General features: G+C 40.1%; 1 protein-coding gene across 3 annotated transcripts in view; it reads left to right on the forward strand.

Moving 5' to 3' along the window:
* The window catches only part of mcph1 (microcephalin 1), a 111,797-nt gene extending 96,720 nt beyond the window's left edge, over positions 1 to 15,077 (forward strand). For 2 of the 3 annotated variants that reach the window (XM_057848758.1, XM_057848759.1), the window contains exons 15-16: positions 14,010 to 14,250; positions 14,344 to 15,077. In XM_057848758.1, the coding sequence (XP_057704741.1) occupies positions 14,010 to 14,250; positions 14,344 to 14,396 (294 nt within the window). In that variant the 3' untranslated portion in view covers positions 14,397 to 15,077. The remainder of the gene's footprint in view (positions 1 to 14,009; positions 14,251 to 14,343) is intronic. The other variant, XM_057848757.1, reaches the window with a different exon arrangement.
* Positions 15,078 to 20,708: the final 5,631 nt, after the last annotated feature.

Here is a 20,708-nt window from a genome sequence, read left to right on the forward strand (position 1 = left end):
AAAATAAAAATCATGTCTCCAATGTTTCTTACAAGTCTTTAGTTTGCTAAAATTGCTGCAGTGCCCTGTGTAGTAAGTTATTTACATAGGCATATGTATATATATATATATATATATATATATATATATATATATATATATATATATATATATATATATATATATACACAGTGGGGAGAACAAGTATTTGATACACTGCTGATTTTGCTGGTTTTCCCACTTGCAAAGCATGTAGAGGTCTGTAATTTGTATCATAGGTTCTCTTCAACTGTGAGGGACGGAATCTAAAACAAAAAACCAGAAAATCACGTTGTATGATTTTGAAATAATAAATTTGCATTTAATTGCATGAAATAAGTATTTGATACATCACAAAAATCGAACTTAATATTTGGTAGAGAAACCTTTGTTTGCTATTACAGATACCAAACGTGTCCTGTAGTCCTTGACAAGGTTTGCACACACTGCAGCAGGGATTTTGGCCCACTCCTCCATGCAAATCTTCTCCAGAGCCTTCAGGTTTTGGGGCTGCTGCCAGGCAACACGGACTTTCAGCTCCCTCCATAGATTTTCTATCGGGTTCAGATCTGGTGACTGGCTAGGGCACTCCAGGACCTTAAGATGCTTCTTACGGAGCCACTCTTTAGTTGCCTTGGCTGTGTGCTTTTGGTCGTTGTCATGCTGGAAGACCCAGCCACGACCCATCTTCAGGGCTCTCACTGTTGGAAGGAGGTTGTCTGCCAAGATCTGGCGATACATAGCCCCATCCATCCTCCCCTCAATACGGTGCAGTCGTCCTGTACCCTTGGCAGAGAAACAGCCCCAAAAAAAGATGTTTCCTCCTCCATGTTCCATGGTTGGGATGGTGTTCTTGGGGTTGTACTCATCCTTCTTTATCCTCCAAACACGACGAGCCGAGTTTAGACCAAAAAGTTCAATTTTGGTCTCATCCGACCACATGACCTTCTCCCATTGCACCTCTGGATCATCCAGATGGTCAGTGGCAAACTTCACATGTGTCTGGACATGCACTGGCTTCAGCAGCGGGACCTTGCGTGCGCTGTAGGATTTTAATCCATGACGGCGTCATGTGTTTCCGATGGTTTTCTTCGAGACTGTGGTTCCAGTCATTGACCAGGTCCTGCCGTGTAGTTCTGGGCTGATCCCTCACCTTCCTCATGATCGGTGATGCCCCACGAGGTGAGATCTTGCATGGAGCCCCAGAACGAGGCAGATTGACCGTCAACTTGAACTTCTTCCATTTTCTAATAATCGCTCCATCAGTTGTTACCTTCTCACCAAGCTGCTTGCTTATTTTCCTGTAGCCCATCCCAGCCTTGTGCAGGTCTATTATTTTATCCCTGATGTCCTTACACAGCTCTTTGGTCTTGGCCATTGTGGAGAGGTTGGAGTTTATTTGTTTGAGCATGTGAACAGGTGTCTTTTTTTCAGGTAACAAGTTCAAACAGGTGCAGTTACTTCCGGTAATGAGTGGCGAACAGGAGGGGTTCTTAAAAAAGAACTAAGAGCCAAAATATTTACTAGTTGGTAATGTATCAAATACTTATTTCATGCAGTTAAATACAAATTTATTATTTAAAAACTATACAATGTGATTTTCTGGATTTTTGTATTAGATTCCGTCCCTCACAGTTGAAGAGAACTTATGATATAAATTACAGACCTCTACATGGCTTGCAAGTGGGAAAACCAGCAAAATCGGCAGTGTATCAAATACTTGTTCTCCCCACTGCGCATGTGCAATAGTCACATCGCAGGACGTGCAATTGTTGTTTTTTTTTAACATGTTAACTTTTATTTTACATCATAAAAGCAGCAAGTGTGCAGATCCTGGATCCCTTTTATATACAGCAAGCCTGGATTAAATGGCATAATATAAATTAGGGACGTGCCCGATCAGATCACATGATCGGAAATCGGGCCGATCGCGCAATTCTTCCGACGATCGGAATCGTTTGAAAAGGATCAGGTTTTTAATTAAAAATTAAAGTAGCATGAGAGCCTGTCACCCTCCCGCTTGCTAAGCAGTGCGGTCAACTGTTTTTCTTGGGTACCAGTGCAGCTGGCTTTTGGTACTTAACCTTAACGTTGATTGACAGGTTTGTAGCTTTAATCTGGCCAGAGAAGCCTCGGTAGCTCTACATACAAAGTTAATCATCGTTAAACTTGCAGGCCAATCTGAAATATGCTGTGCCAACTCATTCATGTAAGTGAGAGGCTGTTTTCCGCAGCGCGAGCTTCAAAGTGTGAGTGAATTTGAGTTTACTCGCTCAATGAAGCATTTAATGAAGACAAGCATTTTTCTACGTTATTCTTGTTTAAAATAATTCACATTATGAGCGTGGCAGGGTGGGACAGTGGTTAGCACATCCACCTCACAGTTCTGGGATCGCGGGTGCAATTCTGGCTTCGGCCTTCTTGTGTGGATGTTCTTCCCATGCGTGGGGTTTCTTCGGGTTCCTGCCACATCCCAAAAAAACGTGCATGGAATGCTGATTGAACACTCCAAATTGTCCCTGTGTGTGAGTGTGTGCGTGAATGGTTGTGTGTCTATATGTGCCCTGCGTCTGGCTGGCAACCTGTTCGTTGTGTACCCCACCTTTTGCCTGAAGTTAACTGTGGTGAGCTCCAGCCACCCCCGCGTCCCTCGTGAGGATAAGATCTTCTTCTACTTCCTGCCTTCGACGGGGGCGGACACGTTTCCTCCCTGCTCCTGCTGCTCGCTATCTTCGTCAGTCTAGTCTGTCTGCTTTTTCTTTGTGGATCAACTTTTGCTGGTCCCTTATACGAAAATGGATCTGATCTGGTATCTCAGCGTAATTGACAAGATATTTTCAACAAGACATGGTGCACCAGGAGAGCCGTCTTGCCCAGATGGTACCTTCGCTGCTGGATCCGTGAGAGATTCATGGGATCACTGGAAGCCAGTGTGTCTTACTGTCATATCTGTGGACGATATCGAGGATGTTTGGCGTGACGGTCGTGGGGTTCCTTCTGCTTGTCTTAGGAGGTGAAGTTTCCAAGACAGCAGCTTTCAAAGAAATCAACAAATTGTCCACGGATCAAACGGTGCGATTCAAGGCATTGGAGGACTGCGTCGAGGCTCTGATTGAGAACTGGCTCCGTGGACTCGCGATTCGGTCCGAGGAAGGATGAAGAAAAGTGGATGCTACCTGGCGCCAGGTGACGGAACTGTCGAGGCAGACCGCGACTATTGGCAATGACTTAAGGGACCTGAGGTCTCACCTACGCCCTGAGGAGCGCGAACTTGACTGATGACCAACTGTATTTTGGACATATTAAATTACTTATTCAGCTTAATTCGATTATAATTTTCCTTTCCCTTTCCCGGACACCCTTATCCCACGCCTCCCTTCTCCTGGAGAGAGCTGCGCAGATGCCCCTATCTCTTGCCCTTAATTCTCTTCCAAGGCTGGTCGCAGGGCCCTGCAACTCTTATTTTCTATACAGTATAGTACATGTACCCCCTCCAGTCCGCCACCGCCCTTTTCTCATTATCACTGACCCCCCCCCCCCCCTTCCTCCAGCCATGACTAGTAGTTGGTTTTTTTTTCGTACAAAATAATCCCTGCACGTGACCTGTGCATCGTGTCATATCCCTGCTATGTTGTATGATATATGTGTGTACTGTAACTTCTGTAACTGCTCTACTTGTAACTTAATCTGTAATTTCTGAAGAAGAGAGAGAAGTTGGCGGGGTGTAACGTCTGCAGCGGCCTGATGCTCACTCATTGAACGGAATTTCATTGTCATCTTGTGAAAGCTGGTGTCAATGTCAAATAAATCTCGGAATCTGAAGAGTGAATGAAGGAATTATATGAATGTTATGGAGAGTGATTATGGCGTTAAAGGGGATGCAATTAGAAATCCGGGTGCGCCTACATTTTGTGAAGGTACACCTTAAGAAAAAAGTTAGGTCCAACCACTGCAATCAACCTTGGCAATATACAGTATGTCGCAATTTTATTTTTATCTAATATTGTTCAGGGGCCTATCCCAAACAGAGCTATCCAAGTTATCTGGTGAAAATTCTTCTAGTTTTAATATCGCAATATATCAAAAACTCCCCAAAAATCGCAATAATAGTACTTTTTTCCAATATTGTTCAGGTCTACAAGATAACCATTTCCCTGCCAGACTGAGCTTGTCGGTAATATTATATACTGTATCATTTCATTAGAACTAATGGCACCGTCATTTACAGTAATGGTAAGTTCGTAAATGTGCAAAACACTATTTAGAGTCAATTTGGCAAAAGTGGTCAGCATGCAACTGGAATTTTTAGGTTCGATTCACGGTCAATGAGCCAATTATTTGCCATGGCAACGTTGCCTGCATGAACTGAGGCAGAATTGGGAACGCTCTTGAAGCACTAGCCTCTTTATCTGACAATCTATTATGCCAGGCAAAAAAAAAATGCAAAATGACAGTGCAGCCAAGACAACAGCCATTTTACTTGCTGATGAGATGAGATATCAGCAATGAAAAACTGTTGAAAACGGGTAGTTTCCCTATCTACGGGTCCTAATACCTTCACAGAGTTTTTTTTATTTTATTGCAATTCATTAACGTTTTCACATGTACAGCTATCTACAAAAAATACTGCTTTTTTTTTTTTTACCTTGCAGCTGTGAAGTCAATAGACCCTTGGTCACAAACAATAGAACTTTGCTGCTTTCAATGAGTCTTGAGCACAAACAACCCCATTCTTAAGTGCCACGGTTACACACAAAACATGTTTTTCTTGCTCTAGCAGTAGTACTATTAGCACGTTTGTGTGTTTTGTAACAAACCAAAAAAAAAAAAAGTTTTATTATGTTCCCTGTCTTCCTATTATGAAGCAGTCCTTTAAAAGCCCGTTTAATCACACAATGGGACGCACATTAAGCGTTCAGTAGCTCCTCTGCAAGTACACAATATGGGTTCATGTTAACCTGACCCTGTCCATGAACTCCCGGGTTCTATCCCTGATTACTTGGTGTAAAATAAAACCGGTGTGAACATTTACAAAGGGCTAAAAGCCTTAACACTGTTTCCTGGCATTCAACTGGCATTGATGCAGATTGTCCCATTCAGTTTAGTAAATGACCCCTGCTAGATACCAAACAAGCCTGTGAAGAGAGTTTCACTCACTAATCCCATGAACACTCCTTTGAGTATATTCTGAAGTTTGTGTTTTTTCATCCAACCTGAACTGATAATACCAATAACTCGTTTAACTGATATCAAGCGTTTTAAGAATTAAATGAGGGACTATTTTTAAAAAAATATATATTTATTTATTTATTTATTTATTTATTTTTCCCTTCAGACATAAGCACCCATAAGCTGCATTCACATTGTTTGCATGCAAACAATGTAAATGCAGCTAAATACAACTATTCAGACCATTGTTGGTTTTGTCAACGATAATGAAAATATTTCGTCAACAAATTTTTCATGACGACGCGACAACAAGCTAAAAAACGTGCGTGGGAGACTGAAACATAACGAGACTAGGGCTGCAGCTATCGAATATTTTAGTAATCGACTGAAAATCCTATCGATTGATCAAGTAATCGGATAAAACATATTTTTTAGGTAAAGAGCAATTATAAATATAGATGAGGAAAAAAAGACATTTCATTTAATATGGAACCATTTTCAGTCAATCAATGTCTTTATTTTCGATGTACATTGTTGAACACAGCCAACAATTGCCTCTCAGATGTGACTAGAATAAAAAAAAAAAAAAGACCAAATCACTGCTTTCATTCCAAAAACTTTTAGAGCTTATAAAAAAAAAAATATATATATATATATATATATATCTTTCCTAAAAATGCTACTACGCTTGATAACACACATCACTTAAAAGTTAGGTGTATTTCCCCACGTGTTTCAATGGAATTTCCATTTGTGTCAAGCCATTTTTAAGTTCTAGTGAAGTTTTAAGTTAGTCTAAACTGTAAGTCCTGATAGGATTTTGAGTTTTTGCAGTGTTCAAAATAAATGTATTGTAACATATCAGGTTATAATATGGCGGGGATATTTGCATGCGTTCCTGAATGCACCGCTTGACGTGCGGGGGTGAGGGAGGTGCGGGAGAGCGAGAGACGTGCCTTCCTGTTGTTGTTGTCGTTCCACAAGTTCTCAAAAAAGAAATAATTGCAACCTAACAAAGCAGGTGACTTTTTGTCAACGTGCACATTGGAGCACATTAGGGGCCAGTGCTACTTGGTGTTTTATCCAGCAATGACTACTGAGCTAAAAGTGACAGTTAGCTTAATCATATTTTCATTTTACACCCTCATCACTTTACAACGCTATTTTTCACGGATTAAATAAAGCCTGTATGTAAGACACGTTAGCTACGCATCGACAGTGGTCTTGATAGAAACCTAGCCCTCCGCAGGGCTAACGTTACGTACGTGAGCGAGTGACAGTAACGTTAATCTTATTTATTAGCGCTGAGAAGTGTACTGCTTTAAGATGGCGGCTGTTTACTAACACCGCTGACTCTGTCATTTCGCAGCTACAGTAGTTCAACATGTGATATCTATGAGACGCATCAGATGCTACCTGCTACCACCGCATCATGCGGGGTAGTTTTTAGCAACGACCGCGTAGTTTGTAGCGGCTGTAGAAAGGTTTTTATTTTTTTATTGCGTCTTCCTCTACGCACGTGACATCAGCGCGTTGTCCCGCATTAAAAGTAGTCCGGGCAAAACGTGATGGTTAGAGCTGGCAAAATTAAACGATTCTTCGAGGTGAATAAAATTACTCGGATCAGTTTTTAAACTCGAGTTGCTTGAGTATTCGTTTCAGCGAGACGAATGCCAGTTTTCATCTGATGAAACATTGAGACAAAAATGTGGCGTAGTTTCCATCACATGTTCACAATGTTTGTACGTTTTATGTGTAGTTAGCCTGCATGGTCGCAGTGACTGGTTGTGCTACTCATGTGACATGCTGTGCCCCCTCACTTCTAACTCGCCAGTGTCCTCTCAAGGTTTGCACACACGATAAGGTTTGTTTTCTTATGTTGGCCAGAGAACATGCAATGTTGCTTCAGCCATTAAACGTCTGTGCTGAATGATCATCACACACTAAATGTAACCCGTAGCGTTAGCATAGCATTTGTGTTTGCATTAGGCTAGAGCTAATGGCGAGCGTCCTCCTACACTTTCATACATTTTTTTTTTTTTAACATAGAGTTCGTGGTGTCTAGGTAGGTATAATTAATTGAAAATAATATAAGGTTTTCCTGCTGAGGTTGGATTATCACCAAGTCCGCGTTGTCTTTGTAGACGCTACAACATGTGTACACATTTGATGACTAAACAGTGTTGTTTTGGCAGCCATTTGGATTAAAAAACATATTACTCTTAGTCATATTTTAGTCATTTCAAAATGTATTCGTTTTCATCTAGTTTTAGTCAACGAAAACTCAACTAACTCGACAAATTTTGACTAGTTTTAGTCGACAATTCTCAAAATGCTTTCGTCTATAAACTTCGAAAGTTTTAGTCCATGAATAAATAAATAAATAAATAAAAGGTTTCCAAAAATTTCGAATCAACATAACAGGCAAGCACATAACTGTAGAGTCTACAAGGACATCACCATTTTCATGATGATAATACACACTCAGCAGGAAAACCGCACATTAATTGCAATTAAATAAACTCACCTGGATGCTACAAACCGTATGTAAAATGTTTTCCAAGAGTTTAAGAAGACACCAAGTCACCGCGCTAAATGCTAATACTAGCGCGAGCGCTATGCTAAAACCACAACTTAGTTTCGTGTGATGATCACTCAGCACAGACCTTTGAAGGCTAAAGCAATATTGCATAGCCTAGATAAAAAAAACAAAGTTACCAAGCAGCACCTGACACGTTTCACAAAAGGAGCCTGGGATGGGCACACGCCTAAGCCTGTGTATGGGGGGGGGCACTGTACATCACATGAGTGACACAACCAAACGCTGCTAAATGCGAATTGCCAAAAGTGCTACATACGATTCTGACAAAAGTCACTGTTAAATTTTAGTAATCATGATGTAGCTGATGATATTGATTGTTTTTTGATTGCACCAGGTTATATGTGACAATATTACCAATACATTTACAGTGCCTTGCAAAAGTATTTGGCCTCCTTGAATCTTGCAACCTTTCGCCACATTTCAGGCTTCAGACATAAAGATATGAAATTTATTTTGTCAAGAATCAACAACAAGTGGGACACAGTCGTGAAGTGGAACAACATTTATTGGAAAATTTAAACTTTTTTAACAAATAAAAAACTGAAAAGTGGGGCGTGCAATATTATTCGGCCCCTTTACTTTTAGTGCAGCAAACTCACTCCAGAAGTTCAGTGAGGATCTCTGAATGATCCAATGTTGTCCTAAATGACCGATGATGATAAATAGAATCCACCTGTGTGTAATCAAGTCTCCGTATAAATGCACCTGCTCTGTGATAGTCTCAGGGTTCTGTTTAAAGTGCAGAGAGCATTATGAAAACCAAGAAACACACCAGGCAGGTCCGAGATACTGTTGTGGAGAAGTTTAAAGCCGGATTTGGATACAAAAAGATTTCCCAAGCTTTAAACATCTCAAGGAGCACTGTGCAAGCCATCATATTGAAATGGAAGGAGCATCAGACCACTGCAAATCTACCAAGACCCGGCCGTCCTTCCAAACTTTCTTCTCAAACAAGGAGAAAACTGATCAGAGATGCAGCCAAGAGGCCCATGATCACTCTGGATGAACTGCAGAGATCTACAGCTGAGGTGGGAGAGTCTGTCCATAGGACAACAATCAGTCGTACACTGCACAAATCTGGCCTTTATGGAAGAGTGGCAAGAAGAAAGCCATTTCTCAAAGATATCCATAAAAAGTCTCGTTTAAAGTTTGCCACAAGCCACCTGGGAGACACACCAAACATGTGGAAGAAGGTGCTCTGGTCAGATGAAACCAAAATTGAACTTTTTGGCCACAATGCAAAACAATATGTTTGGCGTAAAAGCAACACAACTCATCACCCTGAACACACCATCCCCACTGTCAAACATGGTGGTGGCAGCATCATGGTTTGGGCCTGCTTTTCTTCAGCAGGGACAGGGAAGATGGTTAAAATTGACGGGAAGATGGATGCAGCCAAATACAGGAACATTCTGGAAGAAAACCTGTTGGTATCTGCACAAGACCTGAGACTGGGACGGAGATTTATCTTCCAACAGGACAATGATCCAAAACATAAAGCCAAATCTACAATGGAATGGTTCAAAAATAAATGTATCCAGGTGTTAGAATGGCCAAGTCAAAGTACAGACCTGAATCCAATCGAGAATCTGTGGAAAGAGCTGAAGACTGCTGTTCACAAACACTCTCCATCCAACCTCACTGAGCTCGAGCTGTTTTGCAAGGAAGAATGGGCAAGAATGTCAGTCTCTCGATCTGCAAAACTGATAGAAACATACCCCAAGTGACTTGCAGCTGTAATTGGAGCAAAAGGTGGCGCTACAAAGTATTAACGCAAGGGGGCCGAATAATATTGCACGCCCCACTTTTCAGTTTTTTATTTGTTAAAAAAGTTTAAATTAGCCAATAAATTTTGTTCCACTTCATGATTGTGTCCCACTTGTTGTTGATTCTTGACAAAAAATTAAAATTTTATATCTTTATGTTTGAAGCCTGAAATGTGGCGAAAGGTTGCAAGGTTCAAGGGGGCCGAATACTTTTGCAAGGCACTGTATTTATTTTAAAAATTGAGTTTTATATTTGTTTCATATTGCACGCTATATAAAACGTTGTTAGATTAATCACCAATTTTTAAGGGCATACGTCACTATTTGTAAGATTGCCAACGGCCTCGGGTTGACAGGTATGCACACACAATGTCACACAGCCCTCTCTTCCGCCGTTTGCACACTGCTGTCAGACTGTCACTTCTCTCTGTCACTCGCCGACTCATCAGAGGAAAACGAAAACTGCGGCTCATCCTCTTCCTTGAGTTGATGAATCAATGCATTGGCTTGTGCTAAATTTAGTTTTCAATTCATTCCCCACGTTCCAAAGTTGCTCACTCAATCCAACCGGCCGTCGCTCGCTCCCATGCCTCCCTTTCCTTAGGTGGCGCCTCGCTCGGCAATTTATTAAAAATGTTCACAATAGATTCGTCTTTCTTGACCTCACAACGGCTGCTGGGATATGTAGTCTTTTGCGCTGCTCTCTGTTTTGAAAAAGGACAAGAAATTATGGAAATTTATGAGTGCAATAAAACTATAAAACTCAAATGACAACATTTCCCGTTTTACTTGGTCGATTGACTTCAAGTAAAAACTGGTGTCAATTTCAACTTCCACATTTTCAAATGAGACCAACCAGTGGTACGTGGGTGACGTAATTACAGCGTGATGAGGCTTCAAAGATGATATGCGTAAACGTGTCGCTGCTGACACATTCAATGTTAAAGGGTTAAAGAAGGACTCTCAAATATAACAGTACACATCTCACAAACGACGAGATTGTAGTTTGTTTTTGTTTTTTGTTTTTTTCATTTTTAGTGGGCCAGATTAACTACAGTGGGGCAAATAAGTATTTAGTTCTCCTACTTGAAAAGATTAGAGAGGCCTGTAATTGTCAACTTTGGTAAACCTCATCCATGACAGACAGAATGTGGAAAAAAAAACAGAAAATCACATTGTTTGAATTTTAAACAATTTCTTTGCAAATCATGGTGGAAAATAAGTATTTGGTCAATACCAAAAGTTTATCTCAGTACTTTGTTATGTACCCTTTGTTGGCAATAACGGGGGCCAAACGTTTTCTGTAACTCTTCACTCTTCGCTTGTTGTAAAGAAATCAACTGTGGGAGCAATTATTAGAAAATGGAAGACATACAACACCACTGATAATCTCCCTCGATCTGGGGCTCCATGCAAGATCTTACCCCGTGGCGTCAATATGATAACAAGAACGGTGAGCAAAACCCAGAACCACACGGGGGGACCAAGTGAATGACCTACAGAGAGCTGGGACCACAGTAACAAAGGCTACTATCAGTAACACAATGAGCCGCCATGGACTCAAATCCTGCACGGCCAGACGTGTCCCCCTGCTGAAGCCAGTATACGTCCAGGCCCGTCTGTGGTTAGCATTTGGCTGATCCAGAAGAGGACTGGGAGAATGTGTTATGGTCAGATGAAACCAAAATAGAACTTTTTGGTAGAAACACAGGTTCTCGTGTTTGGAGGAGAAAGAATACTCAATTGCACCATACCCACTATGAAGCATGGGGGTGAAAACATGCTTTGGGGCTGTTTTTGTGTAAAAGAAAGAATGAATGGAGCCATGTATCGAGAGATTTTGAGTGAAAATCTCCTTCCATCACCAAGGGCATTGAAGATGAGACGTGGCTGGGTATTTCAGCATGACAATGATCCCAAACACACAGCCAGGGCAACAAAGGAGTGGCTTCGTAAGAAGCATTTCAAGGTCCTGGAGTGGCCTAACCAGTCTCCAGATCTCAACCCCATAGAAAATCTGTGGAGGGAGTTGAAAGTCTGTGTTGCCCAACGACAGCCCCAAAACATCACTGCTCTAGAGGAGATCTGCATGGAGGAATGGACCAAAATACCAGCAATAATGTGTGAAAAGCTTGTGAAGAGTTACAGAAAACGTTTGGCCCCTGTTATTGCCAACAAAGGGTACATAACAAAGTATTGAGATGAACTTTTGGTATTGACCAAATACTTATTTTCCACCACGATTTGCAAATAAATTCTTTAAAAATCAAACTGATTTTCTGTTTGTTTTTTTTCCACATTCTGTCTCTCATGGTTGAGGTTTACCCATGTTGACAATTACAGGCCTCTCTAATATTTTCAAGTGGGAGAACTTGCACAATTAGTGGTTGACTAAATACTTATTTGCCCCACTGTATATTAAAAGTAATCTAATGAAAATTGCTGCTGTAATTTCATTCTTTTAATAAGTCGTGTAACTCACTATGATCCAAGGTTTCGAACAGGCATGATACTGGTGTGTGGCCACAGCGTACGCATCTGATGTTGATCACAGTGGTCCCCAGTTTGCTCAGGGAGCTTGTGTGTCTGCTCAATCACATGAAAAATTAAAGGGAACGGTGCTAATAAGTATCATCATCGAAAGGACTTAGACGAAAATTACAAAGGCTGCCAAAACAACACTGTTCAGAACAGAATAAAAAAAAAATATTGGACAGAGACCAAGTAAAACATAGAACACAGTGATTTATGTTTTATTTCAGGATTTACTGTATATATACAGTGCCTTGCAAAAGTATTCGGCCCCCTTGAATCTTGCAACCTTTCGCCACATTTCAGGCTTCAAACATAAAGATATGAAATTTAATTTTTTTGTCAAGAATCAACAACAAGTGGGACACAATCGTGAAGTGGAACAACATTTATTGGATAATTTAAACTTTTTTAACAAATAAAAAACTGAAAAGTGGGGCGTGCAATATTATTCGGCCCCTTTACTTTCAGTGCAGCAAACTCACTCCAGAAGTTCAGTGAGGATCTCTGAATGATCCAATGTTGTCCTAAATGACCGATGATGATAAATAGAATCCACCTGTGTGTAATCAAGTCTCCGTATAAATGCACTTGCTCTGTGATAGTCTCAGGGTTCTGTTTAAAGTGCAGAGAGCATTATGAAAACCAAGGAACACACCAGGCAGGTCCGAGATACTGTTTTGGAGAAGTTTAAAGCCGGATTTGGATACAAAAAGATTTCCCAAGCTTTAAACATCTCAAGGAGCACTGTGCAAGCCATCATATTGAAATGGAAGGAGCATCAGACCACTGCAAATCTACCAAGACCCGGCCGTCCTTCCAAACTTTCTTCTCAAACAAGGAGAAAACTGATCAGAGATGCAGCCAAGAGGCCCATGATCACTCTGGATGAACTGCAGAGATCTACAGCTGAGGTGGGACAGTCTGTTCATAGGACAAAAATCAGTCGTACACTGCACAAATCTGGCCTTTATGGAAGAGTGGCAAGAAGAAAGCCATTTCTCAAAGATATCCATAAAAAGTCTCGTTTAAAGTTTGCCACAAGCCACCTGGGAGACACACCAAACATGTGGAAGAAGGTGCTCTGGTCAGATGAAACCAAAATTGAACTTTTTGGCCATAATGCAAAACGAGATGTTTGGCGTAAAAGCAACACAGCTCATCACCCTGAACACACCATCCCCACTGTCAAACATGGTGGTGGCAGCATCATGGTTTGGGCCTGCTTTTCTTCAGCAGGGACAGGGAAGATGGTTAAAATTGACGGGAAGATGGATGCAGCCAAATACAGGAACATTCTGGAAGAAAACCTGTTGGTATCTGCACAAGACCTGAGACTGGGACGGAGATTTATCTTCCAACAGGACAATGATCAAAAACATAAAGCCAAATCTACAATGGAATGGTTCAAAAATAAACGTATCCAGGTGTTAGAATGGCCAAGTCAAAGTCCAGACCTGAATCCAATCGAGAATCTGTGGAAAGAGCTGAAGACTGCTGTTCACAAACACTCTCCATCCAACCTCACTGAGCTCGAGCTGTTTTGCAAGGAAGAATGGGCAAGAATGTCAGTCTCTCGATGTGCAAAACTGATAGAAACATACCCCAAGCGACTTGCAGCTGTAATTGGAGCAAAAGGTGGCGCTACAAAGTATTAACGCAAGGGGCCGAATAATATTGCACGCCCCACTTTTCAGTTTTTTATTTGTTAAAAAAGTTTAAATTAGCCAATAAATTTTGTTCCACTTCACGATTGTGTCCCACTTGTTGTTGATTCTTGACAAAAAATTTAAATTTTATATCTTTATGTTTGAAGCCTAAAATGTGGCGAAAGGTTGCAAGGTTCAAGGAGGCCGAATACTTTTGCAAGGCACTGTAAAAAAATACAGATCATTTTATATTTGAAATGCTTTTTTTTCCAGATCTCCCGTCTTCAGAGACATCTATCTTCCGGGGACCACCACCAGCAAGACCTGTTCAAGGACCAGCCACCCATGTTTGTGTCCCAGAATTCCCAACCGCCTGCTCCCATTTTGATAGAACTGATCCTGCTTTGCGGCGGGACGGTCTGCAAAACTGCGCGTCAGGCCAGAATCTACATAGGGAAGTACATCGGCAGGAGACCGTTGGGAAGTAGAATCTTGTCTGAGCAATGGGTGCTTGGTAAGCTATTTTTTTGTACTTGTATTACCTGTACTTGTATATACCTGATTAATCCCATTTTAATTACTGCTTATTTCTGTGCTTCCATTTCAGACAGCATCACAAGTTTGAAGCAGCTGTCTTTTGATAACTATGACTTGGCGTAAAAAAGTGTGAAATATTTTTAACACCAAAACACATATTAAGTGTCTGGTCTTCATCTTTCTCTGGAAATTGGTTCTGAGACACAAAATATGTTTCTTTAAATGGTCTTCTCTCTAATAGACATTTTAATTAACACCTACCTGATATCAACAAATCTTTTCCTGTTGAAAATCAAATGGGAGTAAATGGATGTTTGTCTCAGTTATCAGATGCGGACATGAGCTTTTTTTTTTTAATTTTTTTTTTTATTTTTTTTTTTAGATGACTAACTTGATCCCGAATGAAATTTTACCTTCTGCTCGCTCAATCAGCTGTTCCTACTTTTTATTGATGCATATAATTCTCTGAGAGAAATAAACTCAGGGCATCTTAATGCATGACGGAAATGAGTTCTTGATGTTGTTATCGTTTTTGTTCTGGGAACCTCATCCATCCATTTTCTTCTGTTTTAGCCGGTATCTACACAACTTATTTGTTCCAGCCATTGTCTGCTTTAGTGATTAGTTTAATTTCTCTATAATGGACTAGTTGACTTTGTTTTAAACTCCAGTTTCACTTGATAATAATCAGAATAGAGATTACTGGGGTTGACAATATAAATGTCCTGGTGGCACGGACGTACTTTTAAAACCGTCAGGGCCACCAGAATGCTCAAACCAATGGCCAACTGGGGCCAGTAAATTAATGCGTTGATTTGAAGAATAAAAATTATTTTTTCACATTTGTTGTATCACACATGTTTTGATGACGTTACTCAATCCCGATCAAAGACAACCTTACAGTCTACGCAGGCAGCTGTTGCTCTCCACGGGGCGTAAACACACCTCGCTCGCGCGTGAGCGTTCGTAACCTGATTACTGCTGCTGATTGATTGCCACTATCTCAGTGCCCACCTAACATGACATGTTTCTGAAACCCCAAGCACCCAGCCAAGTACCGGGGGAAAAAAAGACCACTCAAGAAAGAGAATAAGAACGGAGGAGTTGAGGGAACGCGAAATCCAATATGAAAAGAAAAGGGAAAGTTTCAGCCTAAGTGGCGAGACAATGAGACAATAAATGAGGTTTGCTGTGAGGTGTACAGATCAATGCCCACATATGAAGACAAGTAAGTTACAGAAAGGTATGTAAGAATGAATGTAAGTATAAGTATCAAAATGACGGTCTAGCATAGACCTCATAATTATATTGACGGGTCGCATCCCTCATACACTGCGCCACACCTTCAAGTAGGGGGCCTGCCCACACCCAGCATCAAAAGAGGTTATTGTCAAACACACGCATGCAGCGACCCAATGCCGGATTTAGGTTGAAAAAGTACGAAAGTTGTACCACATACACACAGGAGGGATTTTCTCAGGAGTGATTTGTTCGAGGATTCAAGGTAATTATATTTTTCGTACCATGCATGCATTTTGAAACTCAATGGGATAAATTAGCTGCTACAGCATTGGTGTTATAATTCACAATGTTTATGTAAAATAAACACTAAGTGCCCGTTTTGTTTTTTTGCTTTTAACCAAGAATCGAGACTGTTTTACGTCCATATCTATGAAGAATTCAGGGATTTACGCATTTATTCACAGAAATTTTCAACGTAAAAAGCTCTTTGTGGTGATAAGGCGGCGCCACAGTGGCTTAAAGACTAGCAGCATATTCGATATATTTACGTAAAATAAATGTTAGCTGCCAGTTTTTTTCTTTTGCTTTTAACAAAAAATCGAGACGGTTTTTCCATATCTACAAAGAATTCAGGGATTTAAGGATTTATTCACAAGTATTTTCAACGTAAAAAGCTCTTTGTCCCCCTTTGAATCGGCCTTGCGCCCTGTGTGCCGTCATTATATTATGAAGTCTATGGTCTAGCTTGAAAATCGTTAGCCATAATTGCCTTAGTCATCTCCTTGACTTCTGAATTGTTGCCACGACAACCGAGCCGGGGGAGACTTCCAGAGGGCGGTAAGGGGAAGACAGGAAAGCTTCGCTCAAGCACGGGGCTCTCCCGCGGGCGCGCCTCCCCCTGCAGCTCCCAAACAAAAATGTTTTTTTTGTTTGTTTGTTTTTTGTTTTTTTTTGTAATGTATTTGTTTCCCGAAAACATTACAATATGTGTAAGTGGTCAATTGAGTTGATTTGGGTTTATTCATGTTTCTATTTGGGTCTTTCGTGTTCCGGGTTGGTGCACCCCGTAAAGTTGAAAACGGGCAATTGCTGACGCCACACGCCAGTTTGTTACACGCCGACAGTGCGCAAAAATAATAAAAATTATTAACATTTTCGCGCAAAAAAAGCCTGGCAATGTGACCAGTGGACTACAATCTGTGTGGCATGACAGCACTCAACTGGCTGCATGAGCGTAGACTTCATCATGTATTGATGGGGCGTTGGGCTGATAAATAGGGGGCCTGCATTGTTGGCGAGGCCGTCAAAGCTGACTGAAAGAGCTTTATTCGTTGAAAAATTCATGTGAATAAATGCTTAAATCCTGAATTCTTTATAGATTTGGATGTAAAACTGCCGCGAATCTTAGTTAAAAGCAAGTTAGTAAATGTAGATAGCGGCCGCCTTATGTAAACAGAGCTTTTCCGGTAATACTATTGTTAATAAATGCTTGAATTCTTTATAGATATGGACGTAGAACAGTCTTGATTCTTGGTTAAAATTTATTTTTAAAAAAAAAATGCTGGCTGCACTTTTTATGTAAATATGTCGAAGTACAATGCTAGTCTGTTAATGAATGTAGCTAGCGGCTGCCATATGTAAACAGAGCTTTTCCGGTGAAAATTCTTGTGAATAAATGCTTAAGCCTCAAATTCTTTATAGATGTGGACGTAAAACAGTCTCGATTCTTGGTTAAAAGCAAAAAAAATGTGCAGTTAGCATTTATTTTAGGTAAATATTGCAAACAATGATGCCAATGCAGTAGCGGCTAATTGCTCCCATTGATTTTTTTCACAACGTTTCAAAATGCATGCATGGTACAAAAAATATAATAATTACCTTGAATCCTCGAACAAATCACTCCTGAGACAATCCTTCCTGTTTGTATTTGGTACAGGTTTCGTACTTTTTCAACAGAAATCCGGCGCTAGATAGCTGTGTGCATTTGTGAATAGCTCCTCTTTATGTGAGCAGGCCCCCTACTTGAATGCGAGGGTTAGGGTTAAGCCGTCAATACATTATGAAGTCTATGGCATATGTTAGGTTACACCTCTTGTTTGTACATTATACACCTGTTTAGAGCAAATATCTGTTGAATGTTCACCTTAAAACTAACTACATTGTACACTGTTGGCTATATCGGTGTTGGAAATGATATTTTTATAATATCTTGGGATTTTTTATTATACATTTGCTCTAGAATCATGTTTTTGCACTGTTTTGCTGTGCCTTTCATTTAATCTACCTCAAAAAAAATAAATGTTATTCAAGCAAATTGTTCTTTTTCGTGACTATTGGGATCTATAACTGACGCATTGACCTGAACTAAGACGCTTATTGTCTACCCCTGCATTAGAGATGTTATCTAAACTGAAGGAACTAATCTAAAATGAGGTGTTACTGCACTTTTGATTATTGTAGCTATATTTTCTATGGTGACTTTTTTCCCAAAATGGGATTGGCAGTTTACGGTGCAACCCGCTCCTTGCACTAAATCAGATAGAATAGGCTCCAGCACCCCCTCAACCCTAATAAGGATAAGTGGCACAGTTTTTCTTCACCTTTTGAATTGCAACAAATGAGACTGTTTAGAATTCTAGAAAAAAATTGTGATTTTTTTTTTTAAACATCTTTTTTGGAACATGAATGAACCAGATTCCCTGATCCTAACCAATGTGTTTCAAAATACCGGTACCTACTTACCCACTGTTTCATTGTTGATAAATATTCTTATTTGATATTGCTCGCTGGTTGTCATGGGAAATGAAACAAATTAATCAAAATGTCTTGTGTTTAAAAAAAAACAAAAAAACGCCCCTTATCTGAAATTAGTGTTATATCTCTGAGTGAGGAATGAATGATTTTTGAAACGGCGTTAAATAAATCATTCTGTCAGGGTAAAATAAAGAGCTTGGTGAAATGTGAATTATGAGCGAACAGCTTTATCAGCACGGAAGTGAAGATTGTCATTCATAAGAATTAAAACTTTCACTTTGCCAAGAACACACGTTATACTATATGCTGTGTATAATATCTACACCGGGCTGTCAACAGACTTGCAGGGGCCCGGGCACAAGATATAGGGCCCCCCAAACCCACCCCTGCCACCGGCTTGTCACGACAACATACACAGTACTTTTAACGCTTTGCAAGCAATGACAGTGTAAATTTTCCAAATTATTTAATTTGAGATGAACAGTTAAATTTAACAGACTGTAATGTGATGTGACACAATATAAACAATTTCCATCTATTGTCCCATGTAGGCTACAATACAATACAACTGAGATTGCTATGGGTTTTTCCCCATTAGCCTCAATGTAGCAATGCTAACGTTTACGGTGTTTAATATAGATGTGCTTCCTTATTTTGTATGTATTAACTTTAATTGTACGGCATGTTGATGACCAATAAACATCTGTGAGACTGTGAACTGGAGTCTCATATGCCGTATGAACGCACCCACGCAGCAATGAAACGCAGCCTTGAAAATTATCGCCCTCATTTTTATTTACCGTGCGATACATGGACTCATTGCATATCGTGCAGGCTTAGCAACTTCAATAAAACATGTCATTAGTTAGCAGACATATGATCTGCTAGCTTGTTGTCTCTTGTCGTCATCCAAAATTACAACTGGGTAATGGCGCTTAGGAGTCCATTCACGGCCAACGTGCAGCTAAGCTTGGAATTGAAGAGACAGGACACAACAGTATACCCTTCGTTGTTTTGTTGAAATAAGTCAATGTTTTGGCTGCTGTAGTGCGCGTTTTTTTGGGTTTGTGCAGCTTTCCCTACTTGCATACCAAGCGTACTACAGTACAATTAAAAAAAAAATCTCCCGAAACACCCCCCCCCCCCCCCCTTTAAAATTTTTCTCCTCGGATATACACAATTCACGTAGGTCACCCTTTATGACTTCAAAACGGCACATTTCGCAGAAAGGTGAGTTTTTCATGCCTGTAGTGTAGCCTTGAGTGCGCCAGAGTGGGGTCAAACCATTTTCTGCTAAGACGGTGGGGGAGGGCGTTGTGCAAAAAAAAAAAGGGAAAAAAATATAAATATTTAATATATTAAAGTAAGTATACAGTATATTGAGGAGAAAATAATATTTAATCAGATTTAAATGAAAAAGAAATACTGTATGTGAATTTAAAAATTAAGGGTCATTCAGTGCCCCCTATGGTCCTCAGGCCCAGGACAACATACCCGGTTGCCCCCCGGTTAGCTCAGTAATATTAATTGGGTGCAACATTTTAATTTAATCTCAGACCGTCTTTTAATAAAAATTTAATTTTAAAAGATAAAGTTTAGCGGGATGTTGGGTTTTCGATTCATAAATTTCAATTACATTATTTTGTGAGTACATCCAGTACTGTTTGAACAAAATGAACCACTGATGGAGCTATAAAGTTATATGGATAGAAAAACTGTAGAATTAAATTACATCAGTATCACATTTTACATTTTGAAAATTCAAGAGCAGCCATTTGACACATGTAAATAGTGTAATTTACAACTAAATTGTGCAATAGTAAGGGCCAAGGGCGTAGATTTGAATAGGGACGGTAAGTAAAAAACACTAGCGACTTTTCAGTATGCTCAAATTGTCCCCACCAACTTGTAAGCAACTTTATGTGCGATATATTATGACTTCTGTTATATAGGTGATTTAGATTATTTCCATATTTTTTAATTGTTGTAATTGACCCCAACATTTTTAAGTGAATTATTTTCATTTTGTTCAGACTTACATGTACCTCGTTTCACTTGCTAAATGTGCCAGTCCATTTTTTTCCTCCTAAACGCACATTTGATTGGCTGATGACTTGACCCCCCCACATACACAGACATTAGATATTAGACTTTTTTTTTCAGCCAGCAGCAGCCACTGTAAGAAATGTAAAAGTTGTGTCAATGTTGTGATAGCGGGGAACAGACCACAAATTTAGCTACTGAAAGTCCGACCTGCATCAGAATTAGCATAACATTAAACTGTGCGAACTTGCTAACCTGCAAAACTCAAGTATGTGGCTGCTTAGAGAGGTTTCCTCCTGTATGTGTTTTCTACTTTTAACGTTAATTAAACTGTGAGAACTGTAGTGAACAGAGTTTTACCTCCTTCTCCCCAATTTTACTTTTTATCTTATTTAT

This window comes from Corythoichthys intestinalis, chromosome 10, assembly GCF_030265065.1.
Source record: "Corythoichthys intestinalis isolate RoL2023-P3 chromosome 10, ASM3026506v1, whole genome shotgun sequence".
NCBI lineage: Eukaryota > Metazoa > Chordata > Actinopteri > Syngnathiformes > Syngnathidae > Corythoichthys > Corythoichthys intestinalis.